Source organism: Ictalurus punctatus, chromosome 8 (genome assembly GCF_001660625.3).
Source record: "Ictalurus punctatus breed USDA103 chromosome 8, Coco_2.0, whole genome shotgun sequence".
Taxonomy (NCBI): Eukaryota; Metazoa; Chordata; class Actinopteri; order Siluriformes; family Ictaluridae; genus Ictalurus; species Ictalurus punctatus.
In genome coordinates, this window is record NC_030423.2 from 13,982,121 (window position 1) to 14,001,576 (window position 19,456).

Consider the following 19,456-nt stretch of genomic DNA (forward strand, 5'->3'; position numbering starts at 1 on the left):
AGAGCTACAAAAATGGCAACATTTAAATGAGACCGCCATTGCATTAATTGAGATAAGAATCAAAAGGTTCTCTCTTAAACAAAGCACCAGGAGCTGAATAGATTGCCCAGTGGCTGGCCCTGAGGAGCACCATTAAGTATTCATGCAGCATCTTGCCGCCTCCACTGCAGAAAGGTCCCTCGTGCTTCTGTAATAAATCTCCAGCTGTTGCTTTTTGGCTCTTGGCATATAAGATGTCCTTTGACCTCCATTTTGAATTGGCTGTAATATTGCACTGTAGTGAAGACCACCTGTTTTATGCAAGTGCTGTAAATTCCACTGAAGAACACTGCAGTCAATTTTCTTACAAAATTGCCTGCCATGTTTTTGACGAATATTTTCTTGTCAGCTGTTCACTATGTTGGCATCAGCTGATTTGTGTCAGGTACGTTAGATGTGTACCCTTATTGGATTTGTTTACTAGTGTGAGTGTATTAGTATATACTGGTAGTAAATTGTACATTCACCAGATTTATGTACACAGACAAGCAAATGGAGTGGTCTTAATCATGTGCCTCTAGTGCCATTATGAAAATTGATGTGGTCTCTTAAAAAGGTTGCATCTCCTGTGTTCATTTCCTTACTCTGCACAAGTTATCTTGAGATTAAAATGTGTTTATTAGTCAGAATCTGTCAGATTATTCTATTGATCCACTGGTCCATCCAGTCTGTACTATATATTGAACCATATGTTATTTTGTTAGTTATGTTGTAAATACACATAGAGCTTAATACATTATTCATATATTAATATATACTTATTTGTTCACTGATATTGTGACATGTTACACAATTTTCCCTGGTCTTCTCTAGGCTGTTAGAATTATTAGATTTTTATGTAAGTGTGTTTGTAGTGTTTAAATGTCTTTCGAGGCCTAAAACAATCGCAAAATTTAACATACCTTAAAATTCTATTCACAATAGTATTATGTAATGGATTTGGCTTGTTTATAAATTTCCGGCTTCTGTTTACATTATTCTGGTCCGGAAATTAGCTCCACCCCAGGTGGGACACAGCTGCTAAGCTCGACAGCTCATGAGCCACACCAGTTTGAACAGAGGATGTCAGTTGGAACAGTCAGAAAGCATGCCAGTGGTTTCACTGTAATTACAATTTGTCTCATAAGCAGCAGAGAGGCCTAAAATTATAAATCACTTATTTTCAAGATTTCACACCTTTTGGGGCTATTTGTCTGTTCATCAACAAATTTTTATGTTAACCATCGGTGGTTATGTTTTATAGACAACATTGAGTAAACATATAGGAAGACACTTGTGAGGTGGCTTAAGAAAGCCCATTGTATATCACTTTAAATGAATTCTAGAGAACAGCCAAAAATGAAAAATTGGACTTTGACCAAAATAGAGTTTACCTGCCAATAATATACTGTACTTTGACATCTTTATTTGAAGAAAAAAAAAAAAAAGTTTTTATTTTGGTTACTTTCAAACCTTGTCCTTGCTGTCTTCCTACAGAGATGACATCAGACAAGGGGCCAGTTTGCCAAATGTAGCCGTAAATGCAGTCAGTCTGCCTAAAAATGTAATAAATGTAATGCTTTGATCATGTTGTTATGTGACATAGTGAAAGGAGCATAAGGCTAATCAGTTCAGTTTGCAATCAGACACCAGCTGTCAGTTGTAATTTTCAGAAATATACGTAATAGAATATGTCAGAATTTGAGAATGTGAAAGGCTTTTCCAGGCTGTCACATACTTAAATTTGAGGAAGATACATGGTGCTGGAAAATAAGGAAGAAACTATGTTCCCTGCCCACAGAAATGTTGTACAAGCTCAATAATTGGATTGCAAGGCCTTTTATTGAGTACAGCAAATCCATTTCCCATCACACAACTGATGTCAAAATATGTGTGAAATTGTAATTAAATGATAGGAAGAAAACATTAGAGAAAGAGGATGTACCTAGTCCATGTCTGTGGGTTGACATAGGAGGCATGTTGGACCACACTTTAGTGAGTGGATCATAGCACTCCACCGTATTGGATGTCTTGAGGCCATCCCTTCCCCCTACCACATAGAGCTTGTTATCGATGACTGCTACACCGAATTGAAGCCTCCGACCATTCATTATGCCAACCTGGATCCATGTATTAGTGCGAAGATCATACTTCTCTATTGTTGTAGAACCTAAAAGCACAGTTTCTTAGTTAAGTACCATAATCGTGGATTTCTAAAATAATTTATAAATAGATTTTTGTATTTGACTCTCAAATATTATACTTTTCAAATTCAAGTGTTTTTTCTTCATTAGCAGCAGGTAAAGAGGTCTAAATGAAACCTTTATAGACTAACAGCATATAAATCAGGTTCTCTAGTAAAGCTGCATCTGTAGAACTAAAAAAGGAATAAAATTCATGTAAAAATGAAATGTAATATTAATTCCAAGCAGAATCAGTATTTCAGTATTAGTAATTGTTTGCCGCAATTAATTTTCAACATAAAGTTAGTGTAAAATTCAGTTCTATTTTCCTAAAAAAAATAAATAAATACAGTGCATATAAAAGGTAAATACAGTGTATATGAAAGGTCTACACACCTTTGTTAATTTGTAATGTAAACATTGAAACCAAGATAAATGTTATGTTAGATCTTTTTCCAACTTTGTGATACAGCAACCAGCAAAATTCAAGTGAAAAAAAGAAACATTTTAATTTTATGACTTTTAGTCCTACAGATGCATAAATGCATCTATAAAGATATATAAATTAATTTAAAGGCTTTATTGATCTCACAATCTTGCAAGATTTCCTGCCATATGGTCTTTAACAGTACATCACTGTATGAACAATAAAAAACTGATTTTCTACCTTTTGTAGCATCCATGCCTCCTACTGCATAGAGTGCCCCTACAGTGGACTTGCGTGGTTTGGTCCTGGGACTCTGTAGCATCGGCCGACGCTCTGGCAACAAATGGTACTTCATGGCCTCCATCAGTAGCTTTTGACATTCCAGATCTTCAGAAAACATCTTATTGTTTTCCAAGTCAGCAAGAAGCTACAACATAACATGCATAATGGTATATCTCTCAACATTAAAAAAAATATGGTTATATAAGCCATTAACATTTTTTTCTTCATATTATAATTTCTAAATACAGAGACATCTGCTTATTATATTAGATGATAGGACTAAAATCTAATATTTATCACTAGTTTATCAGTAAAATTATTAGTGTTGAGCAATGCATTATATTACAAAGTCTGATTGTTGACCTAATAACAATGATGTTAAGCGAACTATTACACACAGCTTCATTCATGATTTCTAACACAAAAGTTGTAACCCTTTCATTCAAACTAAAATACTTTGTGTCTTTTTGTGTAATTTGTAGGTTGATTGGACAATGTGTGGTAAGAAAGCTAGCCTAAACATGTTCCAGCATAGCAATGCCCTAGTGCACAAAGCAAGGTCCATGAAGACATGGTTTGCCAATGTTGGAATGGAAAAAATCAAGTGGCCTGCACAGAGCCCTGACCTCAACCCCACTGAACATCTTTGGGATGAATTGGAACGCCAACTGCCTACCAGGCCTTTTCACCCAACATCAGTGCCCACCCTCACTAATGCTCTTGTGGCTAAATGAGAAAAGCCCCATAGCCACGCTCCAAAATCTAGTGGAAAGCCTTCCTAGAAGAGTGGAGGTTATTATAATAGCAAAGGGGGGACTAAATCTGGAATGGGATGTTCAAAAAGCACAAGTCACCTGAGTGTGATGGTCAGGTGTCCACAAACCTATGGCCATATAGTCTACTTTTATTTTCTCATCCAATGGCAGTTTGGGGGGAAAATGATGATAGAGTAAATAATCCAATTTATGATCCAACAAAGGATGCTAGAGTGAATCATCCACACCTGCAACTGTATTTCACATGCACCTTCTCACATATGCTGATGACGGATTTGTTAAGCAAAGCCCAAATGGAGATCAAATCTATGGAATGGTTCATTCTGTGTAATCACCTGACATGACTGTCACTGATAGGCTGTGTGATTCTACAGTGTTGGTTAGAAAGAAATCAGCCTCACTTCATACCATTCTGTGTATTTTTGTTATGACCATTGGTTGAGCCATAAAATAAGCCAAAATGATCTGTGTTAAGGTACTTGTTAACAGTGAATAATGTGATGTGGATGACAAAAATGAAATTTTATATTGATGTCTTTTAATCTTGGCCCTACAAGCACATTTATTTCAGCCGTCCCTGTCAAAATAATCCCAGCAAGTGATTTTGTAACATTACAAGCACTTAAATTAATTTTGATTCCAAAACATTTTCAACAAAAAATTTTTTTCATAATACTAAGTGATTGCATTAAATCAAGTGCTGCTCCACAGATCACAGGGTCTGATGGTGTGTCATAAGCAAACCTGAGGCGGCAGAAGGGGTAGGCGTATGTAGGCGAGTAATAATCCTAGATCTTTTTGCCGACGCTGCACATCATAGCGCACCCACATCATCAGTGCCTGGAAAATGGTCTCTTCGTCTGGAACATTGATGTCATCACTGGACAGTAGCTTGACTATTTCCGTTGTAGGAAGTAAGAGAAACTCCTGGTTCTGAATGACTTCTAAAAAGTGTTCCTGAAAGATTAATGTGGTCTAATTAGAAAAGATCCGTGCACTGTAGCAGTACTGTCCAATTAAAAATCAAATGCCTTGTAAATATACTGTATCTTGCACCGAACCTCACTAAGTCATGATTTATCCTCAACTGTTTTCCATTACATTCATATTGTTCTACTGTATGATGTAGGAGCCCTACTGTTTATCTGCTCATAATCTGTAAGGATCTCCTTCAGCGCTAACAACTGGTTTAATGTGAGTCTAATGGCCTGATATTTAATGCTTTGCCTGATTGTTGCTTTGAATGTCCGATAAAACTATTTTGAAAAATTGCATTAAATGTGCATCTGTTGTGATTTTTTTTTATGTGTAATGGAGAACAATTGGTGGGCTTTTAGAGCTTTTGATTTTTTTAGCCATTCCTTCATATGGTCCTACTTCTGTTGGTGTTTGTTTTTCATCTCCAAAGCGAGATAATAATCACAGACAGTTGAACATATTAATACTGGTAGATGTACTGTAAGTGTTTGCAACATTGAGTTAAAAACAGATTAATCTGGTACAAAAGCTGTTGACACATGTGTGGTATGGTTGGTTAACCTCATATTTCCGGGCTTATTATACAGTTGTTTATCTTAATACATGTTATTCAGTAATTACCAAGAATTAAGAGTGGTATAACTATAATTATACTATTAGGAAAATTACCTAATGAGGCATTGACTTGATTGTGTGAAATTAGACATTTCCTATCATCAATAAGTGGCCATTAAATATTTCTATTATTTTCATGCACACAGCAAACATACTGACACTTTTCTGCCTGGTCTGAGACAACTAAATGCCAATGACAGCTCTCATCGAGCCACAGAGTCGCATAGTGCTTAGGTTACTGACACACTGACAGTGTTACACAAAGAAACAGGATGTCAGGATTGCACAGGGAAAGGATAAAAACAAGCTCATCAAAATAGAACTTTTTTAATCTGAACACAAAGGATGATGAAGCAGGAAGCTCTGTTCGCCCCCTGTCCATTAGGGAAGTGATTGAAAAGGAAGTTTCCCTGCTTGTGCTCTCTGATTAGATTAACCTCACTGATCTCGGAAGCACTGTGTAAACGGCCTGTGCAGATGTCCTTCAGGAGATAACAGTCATCCTCCTAAGTTGTTTCCGCACTTTGGTAGTGGTATGCCATCAGACAAATGTGTGTGGTGGGTCCTGAAGCCCGGGAGAATACTAAATGTGTTATGTAGGGGTTGTTTTTTTGTTGTTGCTGTTTGCTTGTTTTTGAACAAAGTAGCTTTGTTCTATATTTGAAAACATCAGGAGGCCTGCATACACATACTATACCATCCCAACTTAGTGGAAAAGTAAATTATGGAAAAATAATGATTATGCTTTTAAAGCATTAAATACATGAGCTTAAAAAAGTTTGTTTATGCACAAGTTACCTAGCATGGAAAATGTTAAAAATTAAATTGTAGAATAAAACAACAATAGGCTAGCATTTAACTTTTTGTTTTAAAAAGATATGTACATTTCACGTCCTTTAAATAGCCTTTTAGGTATTTCAACAATAGTGCCAGTCCTACCATGGTGTAGTTGTGTGCCACATTCAGCAGATCCATGCATCCTTGAGCATCAGCAAATGAGCGGATCCCCAGGCAGTTGGATGGGTGAAGTTGTTTCATTAAAAAATTGCAGCAGACCTCAATAACTTGCGAGAGCTGGAGAAGACATGCTGCGGCTAATAGGCTCTCAATTGTCTCTTCCTTTAGCTCAAGTACACCTATAAAGTTGAAGGAAAAAATCTCAGAAATCCTTTCAACTGAGGATTTTTTTGACTCACATAATGCTAGAAGCTTTGTGGGAGAGGATGCAACCACAAGGTAAAAAAAAAGGTGGCTTTGAAATTTTTAAGTACACTGCTTTATAGAGGTAAAATAAATCTAAATAATGTATAATACAGTATAAGTTGTTTATTATATACAGTATCTCACAAAAGTGAGTCCACCCCTCACATTTTTGTAAATATTTGATTATGTCTTTTCATGTGACAACACTGAACCAAATAAGTTTATCTTGTTTATCTTGTTTTTGTTGCCAGCAGTTTAGACATTAATGGCTGTGTGTTGAGTTATTTTGAGGGGACAGCAAATTTACACTGTTACACAAGCTGTACACTCACTACTTTACATTGTAGCAAGGGGTGTACTCACTTTTGTGAGATACTGTGTGTATATATATATATATATATATATATATATATATATATATATATATATATATATATATATATATATATATAACAGATACTACATACTAACCAGTGTATGCAAAATGAACTAATGATCTCAGTGCATCCGGATCAACACCTTCCATTTTGATCTCATCCTGTTTTGCCTCCCGCACATTGTTGGTGAACATGGCAGCAAAGTAGTCTGAAACTGCACTTAAAACAAGCCTGTCATTAAGAAAAGAATACAAAACCACATATTAAATTAATGTCCAGTTTTTTTTCTCTCTCTGTAGCTGTCCACATAAAATTACTACTTCTCTGTATCTTGCTCTTTGAGGGAGACATTAATCACACACTATATGTTTGTTAGGTTTTTTGTTTAACCAGCTTATGCCATGCAGAGCTGGCAATACCTTGATTGAGTTCATTGACACATTCAGTCACTGGGCGAGCCTAAATGTATTTTCCTACTGTGTACATCAGAAAACAGGCACTATGTGTATGCAAGGGAAACATTTATAAGCAGATAATTATCCATCCATCCTCTACCACTTACTCCTTTTCAGGGTCACAGGGAACCTGGAGCCAGGCAGCATCAGGCACAAGGTTGGGTACACCCTGGGTACAACCATCACATCACATAGACACTCATTCATACACTACAGACACTTTAGACACACCAATCAGCCTACCATGCATGTTTTTGGACTGGGGGAGGAAACCGGAGTAACATGGGGGAGAACATGCAAACTCCGCACACGCATGGCCCCAGCGGGACACGAACCCCGGACCCTGGAGGTGTAAGGCGAACATGCTAACCACTAAGCCACCTGTATTTATGTGTGGCTGAAAAATTTTTCTTATGCATGAACTTCAACCAGATGTAGTTGAAGAAGTTCTAGCATTTTAATGTCTGATTACTCCAAAAAAGTGAAAATGGAAAAAATTGCTTTTAAAGATTTCATCCTGATTGTGCCACAGGTGCATTGTAGACATTTTGAAAATTGTATCTGATTACAAACTTTGAATATGGTTCTGTTTGTTTTGCTATGACTTGATCAAAGAGTGATATTCACTGTTTGAGGAAATTACACTTAATTAGCAAGTTAAATCTTTAGACTGACTGTTTTCACCACAGACTTTGTTAAACTGGCTCCTTACCCAACATAGATAACCTAGGCATTATTAAAATTACATAAAAAATATTTCCAAATCATTTTGGTGAAATGTATTCATGGTCTCTTAAAATTGAGGTGACAAAGTATGTTATAGGCATAAAAAACCATTGGCCAAATGCCATTAAAAAATTCTCAGGGCAAATGTGACATTCAGTATTATATCTCTTTTACAGACCTCTTTCAATCATGTGTGGGAGTTTCAATTTGGCTGGGAGAGTATTTACCTATGTGCAGGGATCTTGTGATCGCCAGCTATCAAAAGCACATCACACAGCTGCTTGTGCTGCAGGTAAGTCTCCATCTTCCGGAAGGTCTGTTCCGCGTGGTTCGTGGCCTGGAAAAACTCATCTGAACAATTGGAGCTCATCCTAGAGTAACTACTCAGAGTCAACCTGTGAAGAACCAGAAGATGAGAGGTTCAGTCCCAGGTCATAAGAGGACACACAGTGAATCTAGTAATATACAGTACTGTGAAAAGTCTAGAGCAAAGATGCCATCAAAAATAATAAAATTAAATGTAATATATATATATATATATATATATATATATATATATATATATATATTGTAAAGAGCAGTAAACAGTGATAAATGAAACAAAGTCAATATCTGGTGTGATGACCCTTTGCTTTAAAAGATAGTAGTCTCAGGGACTATTTGTGCAATTTTATAAGGAAATTAGCTGGTATGTTTTACTGATCATATTGTAGAACCAGCCACAGTTCTTCTGGAGAATTTTAATTTTGCAATTGCTTCTTATTTTTGCATAAAAAACCAAGCAGCCTTCATTATGTTTTTTTTTTTTTTTTTGTCTGAAACGTCGTCTCTTACATAATATGCTGTTTTCTTTACTGACATACAAATATATTTTTTTCTGTAACATTTAATTTTGTACTGGAGAACTAATGTTTGGAAATCTAAAATATTTTTGTTCTGACCCGATAATGTAGAAGTCATAAAATAAACCTCTATAACAAAGTTTGTACTAAACAAAAGGTGGCTAAGACTTATTTAAGAATTATTATTGCTAAGAATTATTATTGCACACCTTGATGTGTAATCTATAACAGTTATGGATCTCTGTACTTGCAAGTGAAGCGTGGATAATGAATTTTAAGTGTGGGATTTGTGTATTGTGCACACACCTAAAGTGTGGTGTTTAACAAAGGGATGTTGTACATGTGTAGTCAGTGCCAAGCAGGTAAATGCATTTTTTTTTTTCCTTAGCACATCCCACTTAGAACATCCCACTTGTCCTTCACACTTTAAATTAAAACCATTAGAGATGAACTCTGTAAATAAGTGGATTGAGAAGCATAATATACCAAGGGGGCAGCTTACCATAAAAAAAAAAAAAATTAAAAACATTCTTCTTGTGGATAGACATGGGCCCAGCATGGAATCTGGCTTCTTCCCAGCACTGTGATCATGTTAATTCTGAGCTACTCTCCCTGCAGACCGGTAGATTACATGCTACTGTGGAGCATCTCAGTAATCCTTCAGACCCATGGCAAACAATCCTAAACTGTTATTTTGGTGCCCTTCATGGAGCAAATCCATCACTGACATTTAACTAGTCCAAAGTATGGTCTTCTTTCTAAAGGCCTGTTGCCTGGAAAAAGTATGGTAAAAATATTTATAACACAGAGCTGTTGAATGCTGGATTCTGATTTGTCAGATAGTGTTTATTAATTTTTTAACATCACAGCTCAGACAGTAGTGCCGACAGCAAGGTTTATATTAATGTGTTTGTTGTAATACGTTGTTGTTTATATAGTAGCAATTTAAACAGGGACATGTGTGGTAGATGCTCCATGTAAATGGGTTAAAATGTGTGCAATTATTGATATGATAAAAATAAAGTTTATTATTATTATTATTATTATTATTATTATTATTATTATTATTATAAACCTTTCTATGAGATTTTTAACACAGGAAGGTCTTTAAGACAGTGACATGCTACCAAGCACTTTTTGTCTTATTTAATTCAAGATAGAGAAAAAAAAGAGGCTTGTGAGGGAATGACTGTTTATATGTGTCAAGGCTTAAATGATAACACAAACTAATGTATCTCGTGGACATTCCACAACATTACATCAACTTCAGGATGGTAATGGCATCATATCACTCAGTCGTTGAATATTTTCATACAACTGCATGCCATGGCATGTTTTATTCCTTAATTAAATGTCTTTTGGACTGCAAAACTGATGTCAAAGAGCACTCTTGGATTATCTACTTATTGTTTTGTTTTGATTGACTAAACAGTAATAATAAGGATGGTCTATAAAATCTAATCCCTATTGTTATACCAATATTGTGTGGTTATGTTAAGTAATTCCATGTCTAATGTGTTACTTTTATCAACATTATACTGCTACACTACCCAAAAAGAAATATGAACCACCCCAGTAAAACATAAGAACATGGTCCCTATATTATATTCTGGTACTAAAGATGTAATTACATAATAAATCTCACTGAAGGCTGTTTTGTGGAATCAATGACCTTACGAACTATGACTCTTAACTAGAGAGCTGGTACTTGAAGCAGTGTCCTAGCCTTAAAGGGCACATGTGTACTGCCATCATAATTCAGCTTTTTTTTATTTAATTTTTTTATTTATTTTTTACCTCAAGCACATTGCAGCTCAAATTAGCTTGATTACAGAGTTCACACCCTCTGTATTTTTAGCGGAAACAATTACTCCCTGTGATCTGGTCTCCTTGTGCTGAAAAGGATTTAACTGCTGTTTTAGTTAAAGTGATCATCATTCATATCACATATCACATAGCTGCTTGACTAAACATTTAATAATTTCATAGTGAGCAATTCCCTTTCACCTTAAGCAAAGGTAACGTATAACATTTGCTTAGGTACAAAGGACATTTCAGAACTGCTTAGACTGAATGTAATTTTTGCTGCTCTGTTCACTTGCTCTGTATTTAATATCACACACAGAAGAGTAACATCAGTTTTTCAGAAGATTCCTCCAATACTGAAACATCTTGTAATGTATGCCATTCTGATATACCTTAATATGCACTTAACTGAGTTATTTCTTGTTACATTAAATATATGGGTAATTTATTGTCCTGCTGTTATCACTGGAATAATGCTGTGTTTGCTGAATAAAAAATAAGGTGGTATAAGGTGGTGGTTGTAAACAAGAGATATGCATTTCTTTATTGCCAGCTTCAAGGAACGCAAAAAGGACTTTTTTATGTCTCCCACTATCTGGGAACACAATTGCTTTTGTATTAATCTCTCAGAGACCATAAATTTGCGGGAAACATTTACGTTCTCCCTAGGCTTTACTTTATGAAGGACAGTGCATCCCATTGCAACAAAAGTGGATCAAGTTCGGGTAACAATGTTTAACAAACATATTATCCATGTCCTTCGAACACTCTTGGTTAATATGTCATACAATATGAGACAGTTATGAACCTCTAGAATATTTACTTGGCTTAAATTCGAATTTTATCCTATACAAGTTCTAGTTATATATATATATGTCACAAAACGAATAAATGGATAGATCCATTAGTTTAATTTCAAAATTAATTATGTAGCTCAGTTTATTTCCACATGCTTTTAAATAAAGCTAGCAAGCAAATATTACTTAATTACCCTGGTTTACAGGTAATATTAGACTCATAACACACTGCTCTCTAGTGTGTCATAACATACAAACTGAAATATTAATGCCAGCATATGCACAGCATAGTTGATGAAACTAAAGTAATATGTAAAAGTCTTTTTCTTTTATATGCTAAGGAAATGTGGGTGTGAATAGAAAAGGTACACTATGGTATTAATGTAGAGCAGAGAAAGCAGACTGGTATTAATGTAGAACATAAAAGGTACAACCTGGCATTAGTGTAGAACAGAAAAGGCACACTATGGCATTAATGTGTAGCAGAAAATTTACACTATAGTTTTAATAAGAGTTGAAAAGGTACAACGGTATTAATGTAGAACAGAAAAGGAAAATTATGGTACGAATGTAGAGCAGAAAATTTACACTAAGGTACTAATGTAGAGCAGAAGAGACACCCTGGTACTAATGTAGGATAGAAAATATACACTATGACATTAATTTAGTTTAAAAAGAAAACAAAAGGCACACCATGGCAATAATTTAATGAAGAAAAGGCACACTATGGCATTAATTTAGTGTAGAAAAGGCACATTAAGGTAGTAATTTAGTGTAGAAAAGGCACACTATGGCAATAATGTGGTGTAGAAAAGGCACACTATGGTAGTAATTCAGTGTTATAAAGGTACACTATGGCATTAATTTAGTGTAGAAAAGGCACATTACAGTAGTAATTTAGTGTAGAAAAGGCCCACTATCGTAATAATTTAGTGAAGTAAAGGTACACTATGGCAATAATTTAGTATAGAAAAGGCACACTATGGCAATAATGTGGTGTAGAAAAGGCACACTATGGTAGTAATTTAGTGTAGAAAAGGCACAGTATCGTAGTAATTTAGTGTAGTAAAGGTACACTATGGCATTAATTTAGTATAGAAAAGGCACATTATGGTAGTAATTGAGTATAGAAAAGGCACACTATGGCAATAATGTAGTGTAGAAAAGGCACACTATGGCAATAATTTAGTATAGAAAAGGCACACTATGGTAGTAATTTAGTGTAGAAAAGGCAACGTATCGTAGTAATTTAGTGCAGTAAAGGTACACTATGGCATTAATTTAGTGTAGAAAAGGCACATTACGGTAGTAATTTAGTGTAGAAAAGGCACATTGACATTTATGTGGTGTAGAAAAGGCACATTATGTCAATAATTTGGTGTAGAAAAGTCACACTATGGCAATAATTTAGTATAGAAAAGGCACACAATGGCAATAATTTAGTGTAGAAAAGGTACAATATGGCAATAATGTGGTGTAGAAAGTCACACTATGGCAATAATGTGGTGTAGAAAAGGCACACTATGGTAGTAATTTAGTGTAGAAAAGGCACACTGGTAGTAATTTAGTGTAGTAAAGGTACACTATGGCATTAATTTAGTGTAGAAAAGGCACACTATGACAATAATTTAGTATAGAAAAGGCACACTATGGTAGTAATCTAGTGTAGAAAAGGCACACTATAGTAGTAATTTAGTGTAGAAAAGGCAAACTATGGCAATAATGCAGTGTAGAAAAGACACACTATGGCAATAATGTGTTGTAGAAAAGTCACACTATGGCAATAATTTAGCATAGAAAGGCACACTATGGTAGTAATTTAGTGTAGAAAAGGCACATTAAGGTAGTAATTTAGTGTAGAAAAGGCACACTATGACAATAATGTGGTGTAGAACAGGCACACTATGGTAGTAATTCAGTGTTGTAAAGGTACACTATGGCATTAATTTAGTGTAGAAAAGGTACATTACGGTAGTAATTTAGTATAGAAAAGGCACACTATGGTAGTAATTTAGTGTAGAAAAGGCACACTATGGCAATAATTTAGCATAGAAAAGGCACACTATGGTAGTAACTTAGTGTAGAAAAGGCACACTATGGTAATAATTTAGCATAGAAAAGGCACACTATGGTAGTAATTTAGTGTAGTAAAGGTACACTATGGCATTAATTTAGTGTAGAAAAGGCACACTATGACAATAATGTGGTGTAGAAAAGGCACACTATGGCAATAATGTGGTGTACAAAAGGCACACTATGGTTGTAATTTAGTGTAGAAAAGGCACAGTATCGTAGTAATTTAGTGTAGTAAAGGTACACTATGGCATTAATTTAGTATAGAAAAGGCACATTACGGTAGTAATTTAGTGTAGAAAAGGCACACTATGACAATTATGTGGTGTAGAAAAGGCACATTATGGTAATAATTTGGTGTAGAAAAGGCACACTATGGCATTAATTTAGTGTAGAAAAGGCACACTATAGCAGTAATATCCCTGGTAATTTTTTGTAACCAAGTGAATCCTCAATAAAATTTTAAATGAAAATTATATTCTTGTCACCATATTTTTTGTTAAGTAAGGTCCTGTATCTATGAAAAACATGCTGCTTATTCTACACAATATGAAAGAAAAGTTGTTTAAAAGTCAACTTCCATGAGCCTAAGGCCTGTTCCACACTGGATGCGTGAGCAGAGAAGAAGCAGCGTGTTTTCAGCACCCATGCTAAAAGGTTAGAGCATTCACACTGCACACCAAGACGGCAGGCAGCGCGTAGCAGAAGCAGGAGTGCCACTATCATTTCGGCGCCGAGTCTATTTTTGCTGTAATGCTTGCTTGTCGAAACTGGCTAGTTTTATGGGCAATTTGTTACAGTTAAAATTACATCCCAGCAAAAAACTTTAAACCACAGATGCTTTATTATGACCATGTACAACCCCAAGGCACTCTAAAATGTGATTGACTGTGACTGACGTCACTTCCACATGCAAAAACACCCCATAGTATACTCCCACCCCCAACACTGATTGACAGGTTTCTGTGCAAGGCATCATTTGATATTCCATTTGAATTTTGGCAGACTCCGTATGCGATTCCAAGGAAGTGAAATAGCAAACGGGTTAATTGCTATTGCTATTTTGATATGACAGGACCATAATTCGTAAGACATGGGAAGTGCAATTGCAAATGGACTTTGCGTTTCCATTTGAAATTTGGCAGACACTGTACGTTCGTGTAAATGAAAACACAAACGGTAATACACAATTTGCATTTTCATTTGCATTATGTCACAATTCATGCATCCACAATTAGGAAATGCAATTGCAGATTTGAAAATTGTTTGCAAAATACTTCCCTAGATTACTGTTCAATAACTGTTCAGGTTTCGCTTAATTATTTTAAAGCATGTTCATTTTACAAATTTCCTTTAGTAGTGCATGGGAATTTTGCATGAGAACAAGTACAAATTTGTACACTAGTACAATATGAATAAAAGTATATGAATAAAAGTAATGTGGTTGGGTTTCATTTTATTTCATACTTAAGAAACGGTATGAATGCTAACCCTGCTCAAACACTAGCCTTAACTTTTGTATCTTTTCATAAGACTGTTTTCAGTGCAGTCTTCTGCTTTAAACATAGATTAGTTTGAGCCTTCAGAAATTGCCACTTGCATGTTAGTCAAATACTGAAAATAGCCCCATACTGATATTACTTCTCATAATATCAAAAACATGCCTTTGGCATATGTTTTTAAGCATGCTCTACTTTCAAAGGTACATACCAGTTTTGTCAGAAGTCAGAATGCTTGCAAGTATTATTATTAAGACCACAGATTGGGCATACTAGTAAAAAAAAAAAAAATGTACAACCCCAATTCCAAAAAAGTTGAGACAGTATTGAAAATGCTAATAAAAACAAAGAGAAGTGATTTGTAAATGTACTTTGACTTGTATTTTTAAAAAATGTATGAATTTTTTAGATATATTTTTTAGGTATTTCATGTTTTACCTAATCAACTGCACGGTTTTGTGAAGGTAAACTTTATTTTTAAACATCAATGGGTTTAAACATCAGGTTGGCCCGCCAATCTGCCAACAGATGTGTCAACTAATAATCCAACACTTTGAGAAGAACATTCCCCAAAGACAAATCGGTAGGATTTTGGGCATTTCACCTTCTACAGTGCACAATATAGTTAAAAGATTCAAGGAATCTGGTCAAATCTCGGTGAGTAAAGGGCAAGGCCGAAAACCACTTCTGAATGCTCGTGATCTCTGATCCCTCAGACGTCACTGTCTTAAAAACCATCATGAGTCTGTGATGGATATCCTGATATGGGCTCAGGAATACTTTGGCTAATCTTTGTCAGTCAACATCATTCACCGCTGCATCCACAGATGCAAGTTAAGTCTTTACTATGCAAAGCAGAAGCCATACAATACATCAACACGGTCCAGAAACGCCGCCGACTTCTCTGGACTCGGTCTCATCTGAGATGGACAGTAGGTCCGACGAGTCAAAATTTCAAATACTTTTTGGACAAAACAGCCGTCGTGTTCTCCGGGCCATAGAGGAAAAGGACCATCCAAGCTGTTATCAGTGTCAGGTCCAAAAGCTAGCATCTGTCATGATATGGGGGTGTGTCAGTGCCCATGGCATGGGTAACTTGCACATTTGTGAGGGCACCGTTAATGCAGAAATATATATAGACACATTTTGGAGCAACATATTCTGCCACCCAGAGCAGGGCAACGCCAAACCACATTCTGCCCAGATTACAAGCGCATGATTGCATAAGCAGAGAGTGTGGGTGCTAGTATGGCCTGCCTGCAGTCCTGACCTGTCTCAGACTGAGAATGTGTGGTGCATTATGAAGCGCAAAATAAAGCAACAAAGGCCCCGTACAGCTGTGCAGCTGAAGAAATGCATAATGGATGAATGGGGGAAAACTCAGCTTGCTAAACGTAATGACCTGGTGTCTTCAGTGCCCAAATGCTTAATAAGTGTTACTAAAAGAAAAGGTGTTGTTACACAATGGTAAATAATCCAACTATTGTGTTGCAATCATCAGATTTGAAATGAGTGTATATTTTCAAAAATAAATTAAATTCACAAAGTAAAACATCAAATAATGTGTTAATAATTTGTTTTCAATATAGTACAGGGTGAATTGAATTTTCAATTTACTCTTTTTGTTTGTTTTTTGCATTTTCCATACTGTCACAACACAAGGGGTTTTATGTTTATGTCAGTAAAGTCTACACTATTGCTTATTACTAACATGAAGAGATAAATGAAACACAAAAGGTGTATGATTAGATTATGAATAAAGTGGAACTCAATAAACTATCTTGTCTGCCTGAAAGACAAATCACAAGTTCAAAAATATATAGTAAAAATAGAGAACCTAGAAGATGATGAACATAGGCTACTTTTATAAGAGGATTATACCTATCTGCAGCACCTCACGGCAGTGTGTTACAGAAAATCTTTATCACCCAGACTGGGTGCATATTCCTCCAGATCATTTTCCTGCTGTGCTTTAAAGCCAGATGTGTTGTGTACAGAAGGGCTCAAGCTCTCTTTTAGATGAAATCAGTATTTATAGAATCCCTAGGATTTATGCTCAAAGAATTATTTTCATTCAGATCAGATAGCATGTTGTAGAGATAATTCTATTCATCAGCATTCAAAGAAAGCTCTGTGTTCCAGGAGGCATTTTTTCATTATCTTTTGTCTGTCAGTATGGGCTGAAATAAAAAGATTCTGTCTTGTTTGATGAAAGTGAATTGAATGCTGCCATAAAATGCCATTCCAGGGGAGTTATGATTCTCAGAATGCATTTTCACATACATATCAATATAGCCTAGTATCTGTCCTATTTTTGATTTTAATCTTTTTTTTTTTTTTTTTTGATTAGCTGATTTACTGTGATCACAATCAAATGAGCTACAGTGTTAGATGTATAGAGTATGCCCATTATATCTGATCCTGGACAAACTCATCCTTGGATATTGCCTATATTTTTTACCCATATTTTTTGTAGTACAGGATTATGACTGTATCAAGCTATAGAAACCAATGTGGATTCCTTTATGCCCAAGACAACATGAAAATTGCCTCTGCTATAGTAATAAAATAACATCGTCTCAGCATACATCCTAGCTATATATAGGTCATATAACCATAATTTGTGCCTTGGATGAATAATAGTTCAAAAGTATCTTTGTTTTAAATTTGCATCCTTCTTCTAAAGTTGGATTTTCACTCAAATTTAGTTTCTTGTCACATTTTGGAAAATTGCGTTTGTATAAGGAGATTAAAAAAGGTAAAATTATGCAGTAATGATATTGTCAAGGTCTGCTGGTTCTATACAATCAGACTCTTTTCTGCTCTTTTGTTGTCTGTTCTTACAGACAAATAAAGACTCTATAGACCTTGACATTACACTGAGGGTGCTATATCAGTGTACTGAAGCTGCTGTTTTTACAAATGGCTTTTTAGAAAAGATGCGCTTATGTAAAATGCATACCCCAGTTCCACAGTCCTGTGACCAGAATTTGCAGGTGTAGAATTGGTAACTAGACAAGTGTCTAAAGAGTCCAAGTCAAGTTGAGTAAAACCTCCATAATTAACATGTTTCTTTACTGACAATTCATTACTTGAAATTGTGGATACGAACTACTGTTTAGAAAATGTCAGTTGCTTCAATTTAGTTATATACAAAATTACTATGTAATATAAAATTGCTATGTATATAACTAATAATAATTTGTATAATACTTTGAGAAGCAAAAAAAGATACTACTGGTGGTGAGTAGTCTACATCTGCACTGCAGAGTGCATGTTTTGAAAACAACCTCAGGCAGTACCCCATGCCAGATGGGTAAAAAGATGAAAGGATTTTTCAAGGTATCCATCTACTGAGCCTGTCTCTAAGGCAGTTCATTGCTTTTTTCAACTGTAAAACCTGTAATTCTCTTATGTTTCACATCTAGAGGTTTTTATTTTATTTTATTTTATTTTATTTATTTATATTGATAAATTATGTGTCCATGCCTCTATGTAACTGCTGAATATGTACAAATTGGAAAAAAATATTCTCATGGCTGAAAGATTTCCAATATACAATCAAGTTAAATAAGGAGTTTTAATGTCCTCATATATTCGCTAAACCAAAATGAAGTCAGCTGTCTAATACATGTGCATGTTATGTCTTTCTGATATTACAGTCTAAGCAGCTGCCTATTAGGTCGAGGCTAACGGACATGTGGAAAAAATTTCTAAATTGATTTAACATGGAGCCATGACTGCAGCAGGATTTATTGTTTTGGGATTAGCATATTAAATTCAAATGACAAGAAGTCCTGATGCATCAGTAATTTGTGTAGCAGCTGCATTGCAAGTGACTAGGGTTTAAAGGGTTTTAAAGTTAAGGTTTTAAATTAAAACGTGTACATAAATATGCACATGCAGTATGCACAATTTAGATATACTGAACATGGGACATTATAGGTACTTCTTATGAAAACTATGACAATTGTGTATACTACATTAGAGTAAAGATCTATATACACCTCCTGTGAAAAATAAGAAAATTGCATGTAAGTTAAAAAAAAAAATCCCTATGAAGTGCAATTCATAGTGACTAATATACACAGCTATGTGGGACGTTTGGAGTGGTATATAGCGTCCATAGTTTGCAATATTAGCTCTGAATGAAAGCACAGGCATATCTACTTTAGATGAGCCTTATTCACAACAATAACTATCCAAAGGGAAAAAGTGACATACATTTGAACCCAGCTAAACATTAGCTTTTAAAAAGAGCACAACACTTTTACTCATAACATATGTCTTCATTCCATTGCTTTTCATGCTTTATGGCGCCTTATTTAAGATTACTCATTGCAATCAAATCTTACCTATATGATTATTCATACAGTGAACCACAGAACCAAAGTGTTTT

At 35.3% G+C, this 19,456-nt stretch overlaps 1 protein-coding gene across 3 annotated transcripts in view; it reads right to left on the reverse strand.

Moving 5' to 3' along the window:
- Window positions 1-19,456, reverse strand: part of klhl4 (kelch-like family member 4) — a 40,707-nt gene that overhangs the window by 6,344 nt on the left and 14,907 nt on the right. For 2 of the 3 annotated variants that reach the window (XM_053682123.1, XM_017474085.2), the window contains exons 2-7: window positions 8,268-8,435; window positions 6,954-7,090; window positions 6,219-6,415; window positions 4,431-4,643; window positions 2,869-3,055; window positions 1,964-2,188 (exon numbers count right to left, since the gene is read on the reverse strand). In XM_053682123.1, coding sequence (XP_053538098.1) covers window positions 1,964-2,188; window positions 2,869-3,055; window positions 4,431-4,643; window positions 6,219-6,415; window positions 6,954-7,090; window positions 8,268-8,410 — 1,102 coding nt within the window. In that variant the 5' untranslated portion in view covers window positions 8,411-8,435. Of the gene's footprint in view, window positions 1-1,491; window positions 1,575-1,963; window positions 2,189-2,868; window positions 3,056-4,430; window positions 4,644-6,218; window positions 6,416-6,953; window positions 7,091-8,267; window positions 8,436-19,456 lie in introns of all 3 variants that reach the window. The other variant, XM_017474086.3, reaches the window with a different exon arrangement.